This window comes from Octopus bimaculoides, chromosome 4 (assembly GCF_046866305.1).
Source record: "Octopus bimaculoides isolate indiv1 chromosome 4, ASM4686630v1, whole genome shotgun sequence".
Lineage (NCBI taxonomy): Eukaryota > Metazoa > Mollusca > Cephalopoda > Octopoda > Octopodidae > Octopus > Octopus bimaculoides.
Window position 1 is genome coordinate 146,431,335 of NC_142931.1, and position 22,851 is coordinate 146,454,185.

Below are 22,851 nucleotides of genomic sequence, written 5' to 3' on the forward strand. Positions count from 1 at the left end.
GTCACTTGGTTAGAAACTTGTGTTCGTCTTGTCTGATCTCTTTTCCTTTCAAAATGACAGAAGAAATTTATAAAACCTATCTGATTGCATATAACTGCAATATGATCATGGGGTAAGCGTTTCTTTAGTATCTATTATACCAACACAGATTGTTGCTACTGATTTTGCTTTAATTATTTATCTGCTTTCCTACTTACCACTCTTAGCTAGCCATGTGTGTGTGTGTGTGTATATATATGTGTGTGTGTGTATATATATAATATATATATATATACACACACACACACACATATATTATATATATATATACACACACATATATAATATATACACACACACATATATACACACACACACATATATATATAATATATATACACACACACACATATATATATATATATATATATATATATATATATATATATATATATATATATATGTGTGTGTGTGTGTGTATTTGGCAATATTTCTAGTAAGCCGGTGAACAAAGCCAATACATTTGCACGAATTTCAAACAACGATTCGCTCATAATTTTTGCGCCAATATATATTTTCAAGAATAGAAAGATCGCCCTATATATATATATATATATATATATATATATATATATATATATATATATAGCAGAAGTAACAGAGTGACGTGACTCAAGAGCCGAGAGTTTCGTGCGTTGGCACTTATCAAACTGGTCACAGGTTGAAAGTCTACTTGCAGGCTTTCGACCTGTGACTAGTTCGATAAGTGCCAACGCACAAAACTCTCGGCTCTTGAGTCACTCTGTTACTTCTGCTAAATATTAATAAAAACATACATATACTCATATTTTGAGCTCTATTTTGTCTGTTTGCATCAACACACACACACACACACACACATTGTTGTGTTTCGGGACGGTCATTTTTTTTTATTTTCCAAATAAACACACGCACTATATATTCGTTCTTCACGCGTTTATTACTGTTATTATTGTAACTCATGTCCATTGTCCGGCTCTTTCTCTGCTTATTCCATTCTGGAATGCACGAAGACGGAAAGTGTCTCTGAGGAGGTCACAGATGTGTGACGAAAGATTTCCGGACAACGGACATGAGTTAGAATAGGAACAGTTATAAACGAGTGAAGAACGAATATATATAGTGCGTGTGTTTATTTGACAAAAAGAAAAATGACCGTCCCGAAATACAACAATATCTGTTTCAACGCACTATTTCACATCAGGAATCATGTAATATATCTTTATATAACACATATATATATTTCGGACATGTACATGCCAGGCATGAGTATCGAAACTAGATCATTTACAACCATTCGAAAACACACAAGATATATGATGTCAAAATTTTCGTTGCACCAATTAGAATCTCCCTGACACGATTCCACTGCATATATTTTTATATCTCTTTATATATCCCTCATATTGCAGAATAACTATTCTAGTCATTTAATAATACACAGAGCGATTAAGTTCTCTTTAAATTTACTTAATGAAGTGCCTACATTTTTCGTCCTTTCACTCAGTGAGTGGGTTGCAGTCGTACGGCGAAAATGATTATGCATGAAATTATAAACTTTGAAGTGAATTTCATTTTGTGTGTTATTAAGTGGCTTTTCCACGCTGTACTTGCTTGTTTCAAATCATGCATGGTCTCGGATTGAGTTACTCACTAGACTCATTGAACCCTGTGTGTGTGTGTGTGTGTGTACAGATGATCGGATTGCCTATGTTCAGGGCACTGCAGGAAGGCCCCTGTGTGTTCTCCATCAACCACGGTCTGAGCTTCAGATCATACTTGGTTTGATGAGCTTACTCTGTCACACTGGTTCAACATGGCTGGCAGAGGAATGCAGTCTGCCTTACTCTTACCCAGGAGTAGTTAAGTCGATTATATTGATCCCAGTGCTCAACTGGTCCTTATTTTATCGACCCCGAAAGGGATGAAAGGCAAAGTTGGCCTCGGCAGAATTTGAACTCAGAACAAGGACAGATGAATTATCTCTGAGCACTTCACCTGGCCAGGTCGCCATCACCCCTCTCTATCTATCTATCTATCTATATATATATGAAGATAGATAGATAGATAGATAGATGCACACACACAACTTTATTTAAATGCTGGATTAATCATCAATCATCTTAATACGATGAAATCGTTAATCTCTGCATTTGAACTAAGTTCTATAGACTGCATGGCAAACACATACCTACGCAAACACTCTCTCACCCATACAGAAGATATTTACAATTTTTTACACATGGTATTTCTCACAAAAATTGGCTGTGGTTTTCGTGATTCCCATCCAACATTAGATCTGAAGAAATCTTCAAGAAAGTCTGACTCTGTGTATCAAATTGAAAAGCTCTCAAAATATTTACATACATCATGAGGTGTATCTGTTTCTGAGCCTAAAACGAGATATCCATTAAATGCATGTACGCCTCTGTTTCCTTACATAGATAGGCAAGCAAATAGAGAAATAGCTATTTAATTGCCTATATGTATTTTGGCAACAGGAAGGGCATTTAACTATAGTAAATCTGCTTCGGCAGATTCCCTCCGACCCTTGCAAACCATGGAAACGTGGATGTTAAAATGATGATGATGATATATGATCAAACCTATCTTGTTGTCCTAAATAAAGTTACACAGCTAACCATGTCAGGATTAAAGCAGGTACTTCTTTTTTTTTTTATCAAGTTGCTGTATCATCATCATCATCGTTTAACGTCCGCTTTCCATGCTAGCATGGGTTGGACGATTTGACTGAGGACTGGTGAAACCGGATGGCAACACCAGGCTCCAGTCTGATTTGGCAGAGTTTCTACAGCTGGATGCCCTTCCTAACGCCAACCACTCAGAGAGTGTAGTGGGTGCTTTTACGTGTCACCCGCACGAAAACGGCCACGCTCGAAATGGTGTCTTTTATGTGCCACCCGCACAAGCCAGTCCAGGGGCACTGGCAACGATGTCTTTTGTAAATTCCCAATCAAGTTAACTGGGTCACTACAGACAAAAAATGTTTACCTGACCAATGCAGTTTGCTGTCCTTCTTAATCACTCTGTCACTCATACCTGCCCACACCGTCTTCTGCACCTTAATTAGCAATCAGCTTTTACAGACAGCCACTTAAACTGTTGTTGTTGTTGCTGTCGTTTTCGTCGAGTAGAACTAATCAACTCTGTTTAGAAATATCTATTGATATGAAGATTGTTGATTAAACACTCACCAATAATCTTGACCTTCAGTTGTTGTTTAACCCTAGGTCAGTCCAGTCAGTCAGTTCATGACATCTAGCAGAACTATGATCAAAGGCAATCTAATTCAAATCCTCGTTGACATTGACTTTACCTCACATCCTTCTGAGGATCACCAATGAGATCTATTGTTGAGGTGTGTGTACATTTTTCAACGATTCATTCACCACTGATCCACAATAACATGGTATGCTGGTTGTGAACCATGTCGTACCTATCATGAGTTGATCTGTGATAACATAAATCAGCGATAAGGCAAAGATCCTGCTTGGCCCACACAGGCCCTGGCAACCATCTACAATGCTGAGGATAATTTGGGGTCTCAGAACAAACCCCCTGCTTCCCACAAGTTCTGTTATTCATTTATCATTGTTTCATTTAATGCTGTGTTCTTTTGGAACCAAACACCTGTGATAAATGATAGTAATTATTAGAAGGTTAAGGTGTTGGATTAGTATAATCTTTAGAGCAGGCATGGCCAACCATTTTCTAGAAAAGGGCCACACTACTAAAAAAATTCAAGGTAGTCTTTTATTAGGTATGCCGTCCAGAAAGTTTCAGGGGCCACAAGCTGACCATAGCTGCCTTTAGAGGGTCAGCTCTTTATGTTTTGAGTTCAAATTCCAATGAAGTCAACTTTGCTTTTCATCTGTCCAGGATCAATGAAATAAAGTACCAGTCCAATACTGGGGTCAATATAATCAAGAAACTCCCTCCTTTCCAAAATTTCTGACCTTGTGCCAATGCTAGAGACAATTATTACAGGAGACGTTGTCTATTGTGATCACTTTGACTTAAACCCTTTCAATAACATTAAACAAAGACTTTGGGACCTTCTAATTTTGATAATAAGAACTAGTTAATAACATTATCTGTGGTTGTAATGTATGACTGCTATTTCTAGCGAATTGAGTGACCACTTGTTGGTTCAAAGTTTTTACCTGTTTCTCAGCCAGGTGCACAGAATCAGAACACATCAATGTCACATTGTGTATATCAGACATGGCACGATTCTTTCTGCTATGGGCACAAGGCCTGGATTTTGCAGGGAGGGGGACAGTCGATCACATCGACCCCAGTACTCAAATGGTACTTAATTTATCGACCCCGAAAAGATAAAAGGCAAAGCCGATCTCAGCGGAATTTGAACTCAGAACATAAAGACAGAAGAAATACCGCTAAGCATTTTGACTGGCATGGTAAAAATTCTGTCTGTTCGTTACCTTGTGTTTTCACTGCCTTGACACTAAATATATTCTTTTCTACTGTAAGCACAAGGCCCAAAATTTTGGGGGAGGGGGCCAGTCGATTAGATCGACCCCAGTACACAACTGGTGATTAATTTATCGACCCCGAAAGGATAAAAGGCCACGTCGACCTCAGCGTAATTTGAACTCAGAACATAGTGGCAGATGAAATATTGCTAAGCATTTCACCTGCTGTGCTAACGATTCTACCAGTTTCAGACACGGCACAATAGCTCGTTAGGAAGGTTTTCAATTGCAGTCCTTTAATTCCATCATTTCTCCAGCCATACGTTGTTCATACATGCTCACACACACCTGTCCCTCTCCAGCTCTGTAGCTTTAGCCATTCACACACACACACACACACACGCACACACACACACACACACACTGTCCGGCAATGGCTTAACTGGCTGAAACTTCAAAGTCACAGTCAGTAATATTCTAGTTAAAGAATAAAATATATATATCATCATCATCAGGCGTAGGTGTGGCTGTGTGGTAAGAAGCTTGCTTCCCAACCACATGGTTCTGGGTTCAGTCCCACTGTGTGACACCTTAAGCAAGTGCCGACCAGCACCTTGTGAGTGGGATTTGGTAGATGGAAACTGAAAAAAGCCTGTCTTATATGTATGTATATATTTGTATGTCTGTGTTTGTTCCCCCACCATCACTTGACAACCGATGTTGGTGTGTTTATGTCCCCATAACTTAGCCAATAGAATAAGTACTAGGTTTATAAAGAATAAGTCCTGGGGTCTATTTGTTCGACTAAAGGCGGTGCTCCAGCATGGCTGCAGTCAAGTGACTGAAACAAGTAAAAGTATATATATATTTATCATATATATATATATATATATATATATATATATATATATATATATATATATATATTTATTAATTAGGATAGTTGACAACAAGGCAGATCCATTGTATTAAATTCTCTTTAGCTCTTCTCTTTAATTAAGCAGCTTAAACTGAATTAATTGGGTCCTATGTTTATCCTTCTGTCTGGAAGATTAGTGAATGTGCTTTAGCTTCAGAGATTAAGGCTTAAACTGTGGTCAATGTGCAATCATTCAGCACTGATAATACTATCAATGGTTGTTGTTGTTGCTACTACTACTACTAGTGATTTTGTCAGCTTGCTGCCTTACCACCACCACCACTACCACCACACTGTTGCTGCTGCTGTTGTTGCACTAATATAGCTGCTTATGCTGTTGGTTCAAATCTTGGCTTTGCATACAATGATTCTTTTGTATGAAGAGGTTGTTGTTAATGTTGTTTAGTCTCCAAGTCAGCCCTGATCAAAACCGACCCTTTAAACCAAAGATGTTCCATGATTGCTCCATCTTTTTTGATCATCATCATCATCGTCGTTTTAACGTCAGCTTTCCCTGCTGGCATGGGTTGGACTGTTTGACTGAAGGCTGGCGAGCCAGAAGGCTGCACCAGGCTCCAACCTGATCTGGCAAAGTTTCTACAGCTGGATGCCATTCCTAATGCCAACCACTCCGAGAGTGTAGTGGGTGCTTTTTACGTCCCACCACCATGGGAGCCAGTCAGCTGACACTGGCACTGATCATGCTCGAATGGTGCTTTTATGTGCCACTGGCACGGGTGCCATTCAGGTGGTACTATCATTGGCCACGACAATAACTTCACTTGACTCAACAGGTCTTCGCAAGCGCAGTTTATTGCCCAATGATCGAAGGGTACCCTTAAATGGGCTGGTTATGCTGCACTGGCATAGGCCACAGTTACGGTCTCACTTGGACTGCCGGGTCTTCTCAAGCACAGCATATCTCCAGTAAATCCAAAATAGCATTTTCCAATGTATCTTTCTGCTTTTAAAGCAATACAGTATTATTTGAGGAAGATTTGGCTGCTATGTCTAGCATAGAGAGGTTCCCTCAATGTTGAGGTAGACAAATTTGTTGTTTAGCTTCGTTAGCTGTGATCAAAGTCGATTGGATGCAACCATGATCATCCCATCTATTTAGGCTTTGTGTATCTAGGACTACATAACCTAATGTCTGATTCTATTGTTAATGATGCTAGGTGTGATTTTGAGGGAGATTTGGCTGCTGTTTCTAATGAGTTCAATGATTTGGTAGAAATTTTCTTGTTGATGTGTTAGGGTTCCATTTCAGATGTTATGATTACAAAATTGATTGAAGAAAAGATTCTAAAATATTTTAATCTCTTAATCTGTTTTAATGCTTGGATTTAACAAAATACATGATTGATATCAGCACCTCTCTCTCTCTCTCTCTTATGTATATATATATATATATATATTGTGGAAATTAAGGTAAACTCTAGTATAAATATTATGCATGGCTGTGTGGTAAGAAGCTTGCCTCCCAACCATATGGTTCAGGGTTCAGCCCACTGCATGGCACCTTGGACAAATGTCTTCTACTATAACCTCAGGCCAGTGGATTTGGTAGGTGGAAACTGAAAGAAGCCTGTCGTATATATATATATATATATATATATGTATATATATATATATATATATATATATATATATATATATATATATATATATATATAGGGCCGCGAGCTGGCAGAATCGTTAGCATGCTGGGCAAAATGCTTAACGGTATTTCGTCTGCCGTTACGTTCTGAGTTCAAATTCCACCGAGGGAAGAAACCAAACTAAGAATCCCTCAATCCCTATAGGAGCCACGAAGTTCATTGTATTGGTTTGTGAAAGAATGAGAGGAGACAACACACGAAGGATAGACTGTTGGGGAAAACCATATCCGTATTCTGTTGGCAGAAATATCTGTGATTTCAGTAGGATGTGGATCCCTTCTTAATTACCCTACAGGATTATTTGTAATGGATAATTCTGGATGGCAGGGATACAAATGGAGTGCTCTGGCTCAAGGTTGTAGCTGAGTTCACATCCAAGTGTGAGTCAGTTACCCTCAATGTTTCTTTGGCTTTTTGAATTACCATGTTTACTCATAAACCTCACCCTTAATGTTGTGTTAATCTTGGTGCAAAATTTTTCCCCTTCGTAATTTTAGCTTTGCCCCAAGCATAATCCACACACCAGTTTATTTTTTTTTATAGTTAAAATCAAATATAAAACTGTGTGACTTACACAAAAGCAAACATAATATATCTTTTGAAATTACTGTATGTTTTTATAAATTTCTATAAATGATTTTTATTTATCAATTCTAATATCAAATTTCAGATGGTCATCAATACTTTTTATGATGATTGGACACATAGCTGGAATTTCATCCACCAAGGGACTGTACATCTCTTTGGGCCCAATGGTAAAGATCTTTCAAACAGGAGCTGTCCTTGAGGTAAACTATTATGTATCATGAAACTATGAAATTTGTATATCTGTTTCCAGTTACACACAGTCCCCTTTATAAAACATGGGGTAGCCATGTATCCTCTATAGCAACATACCTGTGCTTATCTGTCTATCATATTTTAACCCCTCAAAAAAAAAAAAAAAAGGCATAAAGCCCACCACACTTAGTTGAGGTTTTTTTTTTTCTTTTTTCTGCTCTTTTTCTGTCTTGCAAATTACTTGGTGTCCTCACTGGTGCTGGTGGCCTGAGAAAAACACCCAGTACATATTGTAAAGTGGTTGGTGTTAGGAAGGGCTTCCAGCTGTAGAAACCATGCCAAAGCTGACATAAGAGCTTGGTGCAAACCTGCAGCCTGCCAGATCCTGTCAAACTGTCCAACCCATGCCAGCATTAAAAAAATGGATGTTAAATGATGATGATGATGATGATATATACACATATTTACACATGTATGTTCTAACATTCCACTGCTGGCTTCTCAATCTTCATAAACCTAAAATTGATCACCATCAAGTGGAACCTTTTATGTATCCCAGCAACCATTTTTGCGCAAAATATTTGTTTAATCATCATCATCCTCATCATCATCATCGTTTAATGTCCGCCTTCCATGCTAGCATGGGTTGGACGATTTGACTGAGGACTGGCGAACCAGATGGCTGCACCAGGCCCCAATCTGATCTGGCAGAGTTTCTACAGCTGGATGCCCTTCCTAACGCCAACCACTCCGAGAGTGTAGTTTGATAGTTTTTATAAATCAATTCTCATGCTTACTTTTGTATTTATTTTCCATCTTTTTTCTCTCTCCCCTTAGGTTTTGCATGTGGCAATTGGAATTGTAAAATCAAACTTAAGGATGACGTTCTTCCAGGTCTTCTCTCGTCTCTTTGTTGTGTGGGGCATAATGCAACACGTCCCAGAGGTACGGCTCTTCTAATTTATTCTTCTGTGGCATAAATGAACTAATAATGGTTTCAAATTTTGGCACAAAGCTAGCAATTTCAAGGGAGGGGAGAAACCATTTACATCAGCCCAGTATGCAACTGGTACTTTTTGACCTTGAACGGATGAAAGACAAAGTCAATCCTGGTGGAATTTGAACTCGCAACATAAAGTTGGAAGAAATGCAGTGAAGCATTTTCTTGGGTGCAGTAATGATTTTACCAGTTTGCCACCCTTAAGTGGAGTAATGATAATGGATTAAAATTCTTCACTTTATTTAAGAGAGGTTTTCTTCCCAGTTCTTTGTCATCATCATCATCATCGTTCACTGTCCATTTTCCATGCTGGCATGGGTTGGACAGTTTGACTGAGGTCTGGAAAACCAGTGGCTGCACCAGGCTCCAATCTGATCTGGCAATTTACGTGCCACCGGCACAAGAGCCAATCAGGCGAGCCTGGCATCGATAGTGTTCGGATAGTGCTTTTTACATTCCACCGGCACAGGAGCCAGCCAGGGGACAATCTGTTATAAATCTGTGATTGGGTGGGAATAGATCTTGAATCTTCTATCACCTTTTGCTTGTTTGTCATTGGATTGCGACCATGCTGGAGCTCTGCTTTGAAAAATTTTAGCCAAACAAATTGGCCCCAGTTGTTGTTTTTCACTATGTTTCAGCTGTGTATACTCCAGCCTTCTTCAGATGTCTTGTGACTCATCTTAGTACCTTGGCTGGGATTGAACTCAGAGCTTTTAGGTGCCTGCACTGCATTAACTAGCACCTTTATCCACCATGCTATACCTGTAGGTCCTGTCAGAGTGAATTTTTAAGGCTTATAAATCTTCATCGGTACAGAGTAGACATAAGACATCGATGGAGGTTTATAAGCCTTAAAACTTCACCAGATACTACCTACAAGCATAGTGTAGTGGATAAAGGCTAATGCAGTGCAGGCACCTGTGGGTTCTGAGTTCAGTCCCAGGCAAGGCACCAGGGTGAATCACAAGACACCTGAAGAAGCCTAGAGCATGCACAGCTGAAACGTAGTAAAAACCCAAACCAAGATGGCGACAGCATTCCATCTAAACCGTAATATTAAAATACCTCATCCCAGAAATACAGAATTGTAGACATGCAGTGCCTGATAAACGATGAGGTGGTCACGTGGGAATGCCTTCATCGTCTGCTCGGTCATAGTTAATGCATGACTAAACAATCTTTGGTCCTGAAATTCTGACCCTTTCTATTTTTTATGAAATAGTGCAGGGGTTCTCAACTGGGGTTCATATGACCCTTGCAGGGGTCCATATATGATTTTATTGTTTCAGTTTATGAGCAATAAATTGGTTCTGCTTCTATAATACACAAAATCTTTTAACAATTTTTTTGCTGGTTGCACGTAAAAAGCACTATTCGAGTGTAGTCGTTGCCAGTGCCTCCTGAATGGCTCCTATGCCAGTGGCAGGTAAAAAGCACCATTCGAGTGTGGTTGATACCAGTACCTCCTGACTGGCCCTCATGCTGGTGGCACATAAAAAGCACCCACTACACTCTCGGAGTGGTTGGCATTAGGAAGGGCATCCAGCTGTAGAAACCTTGCCAGATCAGATTGGAGTCTGGTTCAGCCTTCTGGCTTTCCAAACCCCAGTCGAACAGTCCAACCCATGCCAGCATGGAAAACAGACGTTAAACGATGATGATGACAATTCTTTATTATATTTCATCATAAGAATATAAAAGGCTTTTTTTAAAGCATCAAATGGCTATAGTGTGTGTGTGGGGGGATGTATCCACCTGTGTAAAATAAGAGTCATTGGGGTCCATAGGTAAAAATGTGGTTCCGAATCAATGAATTAGGGTGTTACCAGAATAAGGGACAACAGCTTGGATGAAACGTAGATGGCACACATTGGGGGATGGATGGTGTGGATGAGGGCTGCAGTTGGTGGTGCATTTGACATGCATCACTGGGGGAAGTTAGTGCACATCTGCAGGTTGTTAGTATTACCTCTGGATATGGAGGAAGCGTGTCTGGAGGTGATTGGAATTGATTTGAAGTTGATCGGTTTCAATCTGGAGGTGATTTATGTGCATTTGAAGGTAGTTGACTGACACCAATCGTTGTTCCATTGCTGTGGCTGTTGTTGTTATGATTGGTGCGGTGATTGGACTGTTATGTTAAGGTTGTTGTAATGCTGTGGTGATTGTTGTTGTTGTAGATAATGACGATGTGTTCTTACTGCTTGACAGGCCCAAGAAAATGTTGGTGTTGTGATGTTCCTGGTTGCCTGGGTTATTACAGAGATCATCCGTTACACCTATTACTTCTGTATGCTGTTAAGTATGGTGCCCTACTATCTGATGTGGGCAAGGTAATTAAATCCTTTATTTATTTATTGTCCTTTGCTAAAGTGAACTTGATATGTTTAAGTGGGATTAACATTGGAAATTAACCAAAGGAAACTGTTGGGTGGAGGCGATGTTAAGGAGTGAGGGAATGAGAAATGACTGCAGATGGGGGTTAGATTAAGAAGAGATTAATGTGCAGAGTGATGATTATGGATGTGGTGGGATTAAGAAGAATTTAATTAATCTGAGGCATGGTGGATCAAAAGATGAATGTAGTAGCAGTGTTGGTACAACGAAGAGTCTATTTAATCTGAGGAATGATGGCATGAAGAATAACTATAGAGGTGGGTGGTACTGAGAGTTTAATCTAAGAGTTGATCAGCAATTGAGGTTGCAAGATTGACTTAAGCAGGGTTAGAACCAGGTATAATTCTGTCTGTGTTGAGAGTGTCGTAAACTTGTTGCCACATTAAGCATTACTGCAGTTGATGTCGATAACTCCACTGGTGTCCTGTGACCCAGTGCTCCTCAAACTATCTGATGTGTCCTACTGGCAGTTGGTTTTTCTCCAATGTGCCAGGGATCGGTAATATTTCTTCGTAATATTAATTTATACTGGAAACAATATATATAATCTGTTGTGTCAGGGGAGAGTCATTCTCTTTTGGTGCCTTATAATTTGACACACTCACTGGTAAAATTTCCACTTATTTCTTTTTTATTTTTCTAAAATTTTCGTTGCGTTTTGCAACCTTTTCGGTAGTTTTTGACTCTCAAAACTATTGAAAAGGTTGCAAAACGCAACAAAAATTTTAGAAAAATAAAAAAAGAAATAAGTGGAAATTTTACCAGTGAGTGTGTTAAATTATAAGGCACCAAAAGAGAATGACTCTCCCCAGACACAACAGAATATGTTTCAACACACGATCTCACATAAAGAATCTTGCGAACCAAATCCAAAAACGAAATATATAAATAATGAATAAAATAAAAGTTGACAATTTTTTTTTTATCTTATATTTATTTTGTAAACAAATAATACAATATTACATGAGCATTTTATAATGTTTCTTTCTTTTCTGGAAACTCACTGCATACCGTCAGCTGATGGCTCGCGGACCAGCACTTTGTGTAGCACTGGTGTAACCCATGGGAGTAGAAAGCTAATCTGTTATTGTATTCTTCATTTGTTCTGTCCATTATAGTTTTTAGAGGAATAGCAATGAGTTCCATTTGTTTGCTTTATTTTTTCCTCATTAGTGATGGAGAGAATTAATGCTCAACAGAGATCATACAATGAAAACTAAAATCCAGTTAAAATTAAATTTTCTATATTTTATGTATTTATTGTATCTAAAAGTGAAGGTGCATGGCTCAGTGGTTATAGAGCGTCGAGCTTACAATCATGAGGTTGTGAGTTCGATTCCTGGACTGGGCTGCGTGTTGTGTTCTTGAGCAAGACACTTTATTTCACGTTGCTCCAGTTCACTCATCTGTAGAAATGAGTTGCGACATCACTGGTACCAAGTTGTATCAGCCCCTTTTGCCTTTCCCTTGGATAACATCAGTGGCATGAAGAAGGGAAGCTGGTATGCATGGGCGACTGCTGGCCTTCCACAAAAAACCTTGCCTGGATTTGTGCCTCGGAAGGTAACTTTCTAGGTGCAATCCCATGGCCATTCATGACGGAAGGGGGTCTCCTCCATGTATCTAAAAGATTCATTACCCCAACTGTAGACATGTTTTTACACACACACACGTCAAGTCTGGTGATTGCTTGGTTGGCTGAAACTTCAAAGTTACTGTCAACAATATTCTTGTTTAAGGATAATAAATTTGTACTCTCCAAAAGTAAGGAGTAACTTTTCCGATATGCAATGTGTACAATTTTTTCATATTTTGATTTTTGACAACAAAAGCACATCAATTCTGAATATTTGGTGGAGGTAGACATTTCTGAAATGATATATTTATTTTCTCTGAAAAGCAAAACTCATATTGTTATCCTAGATATAAGTATGTTATAATATATTCCAATAATGTTATAGGCCTTAACACATAAAGCGCTACAGGCCACGATTGTGGCTGTCAGACACAGGTCAACAGGCCTCAGTCGTGGCCCAGATAGATACATTTAATTTATGGGTGTTTGTTGAAATGTCTGTCAAAAGATAGTTCAACTAATGACTTTTCAGATGAAGTAAAAATTGCCACCATTATATACTAAGAAGATACGAGGGTGAGTCAAAAGTAATGCCATTTTGTTTAGGACAGGTATAATTACCAACACAGGAACGTGTATCATCCATCAAAATGAAGCTGGTCCTCTGTGGATCACATCCCTACTTCTCAACATAGTCACCGTTTCTCTCGATAGCAATGTTCCACCTTTGAATGAGAGCATGTATCCCTGCCCCGTAAAGTTCTGTTGTCTGTTCTTTGAGCCACTTCTTCACTACAGTTTTTCACTTCCTCATTACTGGACTATCATCTCTTTGGCCCCATGAAAGAGGGTTTGAGAGGCAAACATTATTCCAGTGACGAGGAAGTGAAAACTGTAGTGAAGAAGTGGCTCAAAGAACAGTCAACAGAATTATGCGGGGCAGGGATACATGCTCTCATTCGAAGGTGGAACATTGCTATCGAGAGAAACGGTGACTATGTTGAGAAGTAGGGATGTGATCCACAGAGGACCAGCTTCATTTTGATGTATGATACATGTTCTTGTGTTGGTAATTATACCTGTCCTAAACAAAATGGCATTACTTTTTGATTCTCCCTCGTATTTTAACTATTTTTTGTTTTTTATGTTTACTTGGTAGTCTCATTTTTATAAAATGTGCTCAGCATTCCATGCTATGTAAGTTCAAATCCCAGCGCTTTATCGGTTAAACTTGTTATTTTTCAGAAGTGATATATTTTGATAGTCTAAAAATCTTCCTGGATTTTTGAAATAGTAAATGTGATACACTGATTAATTCATCCTTTGAATTTATTTTCAGTCAGTGCAATATACAATCTTTAAATTCTGAATTATCAGTTGTGAATACTTTTGTACAATAATCTAAAAGTTTCAAAAAATATGAATTGTCTTTTTGATAATCAACGAGATTAAAATAATGACATGTAACTTTAAAAAAAACTGTAGTTCTCAAGGAGATTCAGTGTGTCACAGAATGTGACATGGTTGGCTCTTTGAAATACAGGTACTATTAATTTTTGCTAGCTGAGTGGACTGGAGCAATGTGAAATAAAATGTCTTGCTTAAGGATACAACATGTTGCTGGGAATCAAAGTTATTAGATATAGAAGGTTGACGTATGCCATTTCTGTTGCTAATTAGTTTACAGCTGAAGTTAAATATAACTTTATTTCTATAAAAAATTTTATGAGATTTATGATTCTTCTGTAAGTGTTTATCTAATAACTAAAAGAAAATGTTTAGCAATACTTGTGCTTACGCTGGGGCTGAATGGGGTATTGAACCATATTTCATGTTTTTGCTTTTATGTATCTGAAAATTGATATCATCTATATAAGTAATTTTACTTTGAAACTCGCTTCATATTAACACTTAATTTTAACACTTCGTTATAATAAGGGGCTACTCTAATGAAGGAAGATCTATTGGATGAAATACTGGATAACCATATGCTAACATTTTTCACTAAATTCTAATTATGACAAGTGGGTGATTTGAGGCACTATTTGTATTTTGTAACTTTGATTTGATTTCTTAAAAGGTGAGTATTTATTTCTTTTAGATTTAAGATTATATCTAAAAAATGATTTTTAAATTTGTTTCAACTGTAATTTTTAGGTTTAAATTTTGTAGTGACCTTTTCTGAATCTGCCTGCTTGTTGAGGATTTATATTTATTTTCTGTGATGGTTAGACCATATTTTAAATTATCTGGCTTATTTACATTTAGAATTCAAATGTAGAAGTATTGAGAAATATGTAAATAAGTTTTTATTAATGATGTGTCTGAAAGTGAATTTGGCAACAAATAACTTAAAATGCATTGAACGGAATAAAGTTGGAAAGCTACCTGCAGGACATGAACCATGCATCTTATGTTACTCAGAAAAATATGCTGCTAATTTCACTAAAGCAGCCTAAATTAATATCATTAATAAAGACTTATTCAATTTATTATTTAGCAAATATAAAATACATAGACTAATGAATGAGTGTAAATTTCTGCGGAGTTTAGCCAATCTCTTGCTATGTACAAACTAACATTACTTTTTTTTAGTCATAAAATATTATCAAAAGCAAATAATGATTTTATCTGCATAATTATTTCGATATGTAATTGTTGTCAAAATCTAATGTTCTTTGCAGCAAGGAGTTAATGTGTAGAATTCAATGATATCATGTTGGGTGTTATAGTTGTTTGTTTTTCACGCTTTTAAACAAAAGATAATAATAATAATAATAATAATAATAATAGGTAGGTAACATCATTCTGTTATAATGCTAACAATTATCTTGTCCAATATATTTTTACTCACTATACAGAGCTCAGTTTAAGTTGGCTTTATTAATCTACAAGATAGATAATAGTATATCAAAATTACTGACATGGCTGATGACAGTACTGCCTGATTGGCACTCGTGCCAGTGGAACATTAAAAGCACATCCGAACGTGTAACCAGGCCACTTATGAGTACCCCTCATACATTGGACAATGAACTTTGCTTGCAAAGACCTATGGAGACAAATGTAAACAAATCAAAGTCACTGACGTGGCCAATGACAGTAACGCCTGATTGGCATTCGTGCCAGTGGAACGTTAAAAGCACATCTGAGTGTGATTGTTGCCAGGGTCACGGATTGGCTCCTGTGCTGGTGACATGTGAAAAGCACAATTCAAGCATGATCGTTGCCAACGTCGCCTTGCTAGCATGTGTCGGTGGCATGTGAAAAACAACATTCGAGCGTGGTCTTTGCCAGTGCTGCCAGACTGGCTCCTGTGCAGGTAGCACGTAAAAACACCTTTTGAGTGTGGTCATTGCCAGAACTGCCTGACTGGCTCTCATGCGGGTGGCACGTAGAAACACCCACCCCACTCTCAGAGTGGTTGGCATTAGGAAGGGCATCCAGCTGTAGAAACTCTGCCAGATCAGATTGAGCCTGGTGCAGCCTCTAGCTCACCAGTCCTCAGTCAAACCATCCAACCCATGCCAGCATGGAAAGCGGACGTTAAACAACAATGATGATGATGATGATGATGATCTCTCTGTCTCTCATATATGTATGTATGTGTGTGTGTGTGATATATACACATCCACACATGGTAGAAAGGACTCTATTCTCACCAAGCACAAGACAACCTCTGTAGTGCTGGTGCTCTGATAGATGCTTCCAGCGCACTCTGTTGAGTGATTGGTAACAGGAAGAGCGGTTTGCTGTAGGAATAATAAAAGATGCAAGCAAATTGCAGTTCTTGAGTTGTTTAGGAAAGGGCAGTGAGTCCCAGTAAGAAATAACCCCATAGTGCCCCTTCTTATAGAAAAGCAGACATGAAAGGATGATGGTGATGCATTGACACATATATATACTGGTGAGTGTATGAATTATATAGGTGGATCTCCATGGAAACATTACAGAAATTGAGGAAAGGAGAGAGGAGAGAGAGAGCAACAAAAACAGAAGCATGAGAAGACCCAGGTCCATGAGCCCCAGGGGTGGGGTGGCTGCTGCAGCAAGTGTTGTTGGCCATTATCCATAGCGACACCTTAGCAGTCGTGTGCAAAATAAATACACCATTAGATCTGGGGCATACAACCCGTTACCCCCTCCCATCTTCTGCTGTTTAATCCCTCCACAACTATTTTTCTATTTTTGTTGTTTCCTTGGTGAGATAGTTATGGGTTTTTTTCTTGATAATTTGACCTTTTATACTTTTGAATATTTTTTTTTTTCCGTCATTAAGAAATAAAGAAGAGCATTGGAAAGGACAGAAGGAAGCACATTGGCAACCTTGCTAAGCAAGCAGAAAACAGCAGCAGGAAGAGGGAAATTGAAAAGATCTGTAAAAGTTGATTGGAAAACTAAGAGGCCAAGTTTCAACAGACAAATAAGTTGATAAAAGATAAACAGGAAAAAGACATTTCCTAGAACAGAAGATCAGATGAGAAGATGGGCAGAAGATTTTTCAAGGGTTATTGAACTGACCTGACCACTGGATGTCTCACTCCCAGTGGAGAGGGTGCTGTCCATAATCTGTGATAATCCTTGCAAAATAGGGAAGCTGTTAAGGCATTAAAATATGGCAGCGGAGCAGAGTCCTACAAATGGGATACCAGCAGAGGCAATGAAGGCCAATTTGCAATCTGTGGGTGACGTTTCACAACCTGGGATCAAAAGCAAATTGCAGAAGAATGGAAAGATGGAATCACAGTAAAGCTAACCAAAAAAAATGGGAGACCTTAGTAACTGCAATGACTACAGGGCAGTCATGTTTTTCCCAGTACCAGGCAGAGTTCTGAACAGAATTTTGTTGAAGGAAATGGAAGCAATATTGGATTCCATGCTTTGAGATCAGCTGGAAGGTTTCCAATGGAATAGATCCTGTACAGATGAGATTATCATTGTGAGACAATCACTGGAGTGAATGTTTTCTTTATACACGGCTTCATAGATTATGAGACAATCCTTGACATAGTAGACCAGTGGTTCTCACCTTTCAGGCCCTGAGGGAGGTGGAAGGGAGGATGCCCTAGAAATAGCTAGTGGGATACTAATGCAGGGCTGAAAAAGCAAAAGCAGGCATCCAACTGAAGAGAATCAGCAAAGACAGCCCCAAAGTCGAGAACCGTAAAAGTAGTTTTTGTGTGTTTAAAATTGATTTATGAATTTAATCAACCATGTCTTCTTTCTGTTTTTCTTTCTAGATATTCCTTATTCGTTGGACTGTATCCTTTAGGGGTCACTGTAAGTATTTCGCCCTTTTAATCTTTATCTCTCTTCTATTGCCCTAGTCGTCCTGACAATTTGACCAGTCACGGTAGTCCTGGATTCTACTGGTTCAGTTTATCCTTGAATTATTGGGAACCATGGGTGGGGGCTGCAAGAGAGGCTAACTTATTGACCACATGGGTCATCTATGATATTTATTTTAACAAGCTTGGGCTATCTAGCTGTAAATACGTACCATTTTAAGATATAGTTCTCTACTATACACAGTCCATGTAGCTGTAAATAGGTACCATTTTAAGGTACAGTTCACAACCCATTGAAGTTGATCTAAAATATGTTGTGTTGTTCTTTCAGGGTGAACTATTGTGCATGTTCCGAAGTCTTCCCTACATCAGTGCCAGAAACACTCTGTCGCTCTCCTTGCCAAACCGACTGAATGTCTCCTTCAGTTTTTACTATTTTCTCATAGCCGTCATGTTGAGTTACATTCCAAGTAAGTGCTCTCTAGAACATTGTTTGCCCTCTTTTCATCTCTTTTCCTTTCTCCTTTATTTTGCACACACACACACACACACACACAGAGGATAAAGCCCCTTTTCCCATGTCATATTGACTCATCAGGTCGGTTTCCTGGTTTCTGTGGCATATATATTCCTCACTGGACAGAATGCTGGCATATTGCAGGATGACTCACTTTTGTCAGGTGTGCGGACTGGAGCAACATGAAGTGTTTTGCTCAAGAACTCAATGCATTGGTTTTGGAATATTTTAATGAAATCAGAGTTATTGCCCTTAACATAAGTTTCTTTTTTTTTTATTATTTAGTCAACCCTTTCGTTACTGTATTTATTTTGAGATGCTCTGTCAGGTTTCTTTCAATTACTTAAATATAACAAAGAATTTTTAAAAATAACTTAGTTATCTTTAAGCTTGTGTTTAATTTTCGTAGTTTAACCCTTTGGCATTCAGGTTATTCTATCAAATGTCATGTTTATTTATTCCCATTTTTTTTTAGAAACTAATCATGCATTATCTCCTAGCTTTATGGTTTCAATGTTGATGTGATTGTTTTTTATTTTTTAGAATGATGTTGTAGGGTAGGTATGAGAGGCTGGATCTGGCCTGTTTCAACATAAAACAAATAGAATATTTGAGCTGGATATGACTGGTTCAGATGCTAAAGGGTTAAAAAAAAATCATTTATTTATTTTTGTTGATATTTGTTTATAATTTTTTTTCTGTTTATTTTTTGCAGTTTTCCCTCAACTCTTCAGCCGCATGTTGTCTCAGAGAAAGAGAGTTCTTGCCATGATGGCCAGGAAACGAGCAGAAATGGCCAACAAGAAGGAATAAAGAAAAAAAAACATAGTTCTACAGCAGCATTGATAAAATGGCATTTGATGCAATATTTTGTCGAAATCTAAACTGATCAGAGAACTGAGTTCTCGTCACACTGGAGGTTGATGTCATGTGACAAATGCACAAGCGTCACCTTTTCCATTATCATAACATAATAAGCACACAAACAAATGCGCACAGTTCATCTTTCACATAACATCTACACACACAAGCAACTCGTATTCACACACACACACTTCAATATCATCAGACACTTCAAGTGTGTTCAGCAAAACACAGTCTATACATGCACACTCAGATTCTATACTGCATTCACCTTCCACATTCACAAATTCAAACACACACATACACATCAACTAGTGTCTTCCTCCTCTGCTTTCAACACAACAGTTTGCTGTGTTGAAAGACCAACAGCAAAATCTCTCTGGTGACCTTGTAAGTGTGGATTCACTGTGTGTGAATAAGTATAATCACCCATTGATGGATAGATCGTTTGGTTAGTCGAGTAATTGTTTTGACACACTTCAACGAGGTAATTATTAAATAACGAAAACAAGAGAGTGCAGTGTGTGGTGTTAAACTTGGATGTTAATCTGGTGATGTAGGTTCAAACTTGACCTAGTTTTCCTGAATTATTGTTTGATTTTCTCGTTAATTTATTTAATAATTAAAGTGTTTGGTCTATTTCTCAATCAATAAACAATTGATTTATAATAACCTGTTGTTGTTGTATAGTGAGTCTTAATGAAGCAAACCTATGGTTAAAAGTGTTCCAACTATGGCCATCCTACTGTATGACAGACAGTGACTAAAAGTACATGTCACAGCCATCAAGTTTTGAATTTCATTCCACCTTTTACCAAAGTCTTGGGGCAACCAATTCCTTGCAAATGAAACTTGACAGAAATGGTGGAATCCTACTTGAAAGTTAAAGGTCCAACTTTGTCACATATTGTATTTCAGTTACTGCCTTTTGAAATTAGGTTGATGATACATGGGTCTGTGGAATATTGAGCCATGTACAAGTTAATTTAATCCTTTTTGATACCAGACCCACCAGAGAGACTGCTCCTGGTCAGTTATGTGGAACTCTGAGCAACAGTTTGGGAAGTTTTCATTTCAGGTTCACTAAAATATTGTGTACGTGTATCTATATCTGTCTGTGTTTTTTTTTTTTTATATTCTGTCTATGAAACTCACTCATAAGGCTTTGGTCAGCCTGAAGCTATAGCAGAAGACATTTGCTTCAGTCCCACTTGCTAGCATCTGCATGTGTGGGGTGCTGAGGTAGGACCTCCTTTGGACCAGAGCAAAGGTCTTCTTGGACAATCAATGAGTGTTACTGAGCCATCATTCCTTTCCTTCATTGGACACTAAACTCTGCTTGCAAAGACCTGTTGGAGCAAGTGAAATCGTAATTGATCCAAATTCGATGACTGGCACCTGTGCCAGTGGAGCGCTAACAGCACCATCCGAGCGTGATCATTGCCAGAGCAGCGGTCTGGCTTCCATGCTGGTGGCACGTAAATAGCACCATTTGAGCGTGATTATTACCAGCGTCGCCTTACTGGCACTTGTGCCGGTGGAACGTAAAAAAACATTCAAGCCAGGTCGTTGCCAGTGCCCCTGGACTGGCTCCTGTGCAGGTGGCACGTAAAATACATCATTTTGAGCATGGCCATTGCCAGTACTGCCTGACTGGCCCTTGTACTGGTGGTATGTAAAAGCACCCACTACACTCTCAGAGTGGTTGGCGATAGGAAGGGCATCCAGCTGTAGAAACTCTGCCAGATCAGACTGGAGTCAGGTGCAGCCATCTGGTTCGCTAATCCTCAGTTAAATCATCCAATCCATGCCAGCATGGAAAGCGGACGTTAAACGACGACGATATATAATAATATAAATAATATATATATATATATATATATATAAATAGAAATACATATATATATATATATATATAAATAGAAATACATATATATATATATATATATATATATATGAGATACATTATATATATATAATAGAAAGAGAGAAACATATGTGCACACATATACACACACACAAATGTGTTTATACACCCACAATACACATTAAATAGATGCGTAAACAATTTAATAACGTGAGTGTCAGTTTGTGCTGCTGTAAATGAAAAAGAAGAAAGAAAAAGAAAACGTAAAATATTTTCCCAAATTGTTTATTTGACACAAGAAAATACGAGAGAGATTTTATACATCAGGATTGTGAAAGAATTTCAATTGAGATTCTATTTTTACCATATTCCATCTTAGAGAGCTGTTTTTAGTTTCCCTCGTTTGTTTTAATTTTCTGATTAAGAAAAACATAATGCATTTTTTTTTTCTTCATCTCTTACATTAATTAAGCAAATTTATTTAATTTATATTTAAATTATATTATTAATAAATTTATTACAATGATAATAATAATAATCCTTTCTACAATAGGCACAAAGCCTGGAATTTGGGGGAGGGGGTAAGTTGATTACACCAACCCCAGCACTTGACTGGTACTTTTTGATCAACCCCCAAAAGGGGATGAATGGCAAAGCCGACCTCGGCGGAATTTGAACTCAGAATGTAAAGATGGATGAAATGCTGCGAAGCATTTTGCCCGGTGGTCAAGCGATTCTGCTGACTCACCACCTTGATAATAATAATAATAATAATCAGAAGAAGAATATAAAAGATTAACAAAATCATAACTGCAAAAATGTTAATATAAACTGTTGGCACAAAGTCTTAGATTTATAGGGGAGTTGTGATGAGATGTTGTGAGGTTCATGGCTTACCGAAGCAAGGAAGTGAAACACCATAGCCAAGGACTGAAACTTGATCATGGATTTGATTAATTCAAGAGCTTAGATTGTTGTGTTGGTATTATTATTATTATTATTACTATTCATGCTATGCACGAATGTTTTACATTTGGAATCAATGTCCTTGATCCTGTGTCACAACCAGTTTCCTCTGAGGCTTTTCTTACAATCCTTACTGTTCCCAACAGAGCAGATTTCTGAATTAACTCTTGTAGCTACACCAATCTCTATTATTATTATTATTATTATTATTATTATTTAAGGCCTACTGCATCATGAAAGACTGAAGTTTTGGAGTCACTTGTATTTAATTCCCAGCAATTACCTTTGTTAATTCCCCTCCAGGGTCTTATTTTATCCAATTAGAACTGGCAAAGTTAAGTCAGAATCAGCTTTGTTTTGTGTGTGTGTGTGTGTGTTTTTTTTTGTTTTGTTTTTTGTCTTATGCCAGGATATGAAGCAGAAGAAGCAGGCATTGCAAGTGAAAGGTGTCAATTGACCAATGGCTACAGTGATTTCCTGTCAAAAGAGGAATAAAAATGGACAAATTTCTTCTTGCCAAACAAAAATAAAGAAGGAA

General features: G+C 38.0%; 1 protein-coding gene across 1 annotated transcript; it reads left to right on the forward strand.

Annotated features, from left to right (window-relative positions):
• LOC106881918 (very-long-chain (3R)-3-hydroxyacyl-CoA dehydratase 2) lies at positions 1-20,152 on the forward strand. Its single transcript, XM_014932439.3, has 7 exons — positions 1-112; positions 7,726-7,843; positions 8,673-8,780; positions 11,050-11,171; positions 18,052-18,091; positions 18,431-18,569; positions 19,332-20,152. The coding sequence occupies exons 1-7, from the start codon at positions 54-56 to the stop codon at positions 19,427-19,429; spliced, it is 684 nt and encodes a 227-aa protein (XP_014787925.1). The 5' UTR covers positions 1-53; the 3' UTR covers positions 19,430-20,152.
• The last annotated feature ends 2,699 nt before the right edge of the window (positions 20,153-22,851 follow it).

Bases quoted from the DNA above. Each gene is read 5' to 3' on its own strand.
- LOC106881918 (XM_014932439.3), top strand. From the start codon at position 54: ATGACAGAAGAAATTTATAAAACCTATCTGATTGCATATAACTGCAAT. The intron at 11,172-18,051 runs GTAATTAAATCC...TTTTCTTTCTAG, and splicing joins TACTATCTGATGTGGGCAAG to ATATTCCTTATTCGTTGGAC. The intron at 18,092-18,430 runs GTAAGTATTTCG...TTGTTCTTTCAG, and splicing joins TGTATCCTTTAGGGGTCACT to GGTGAACTATTGTGCATGTT.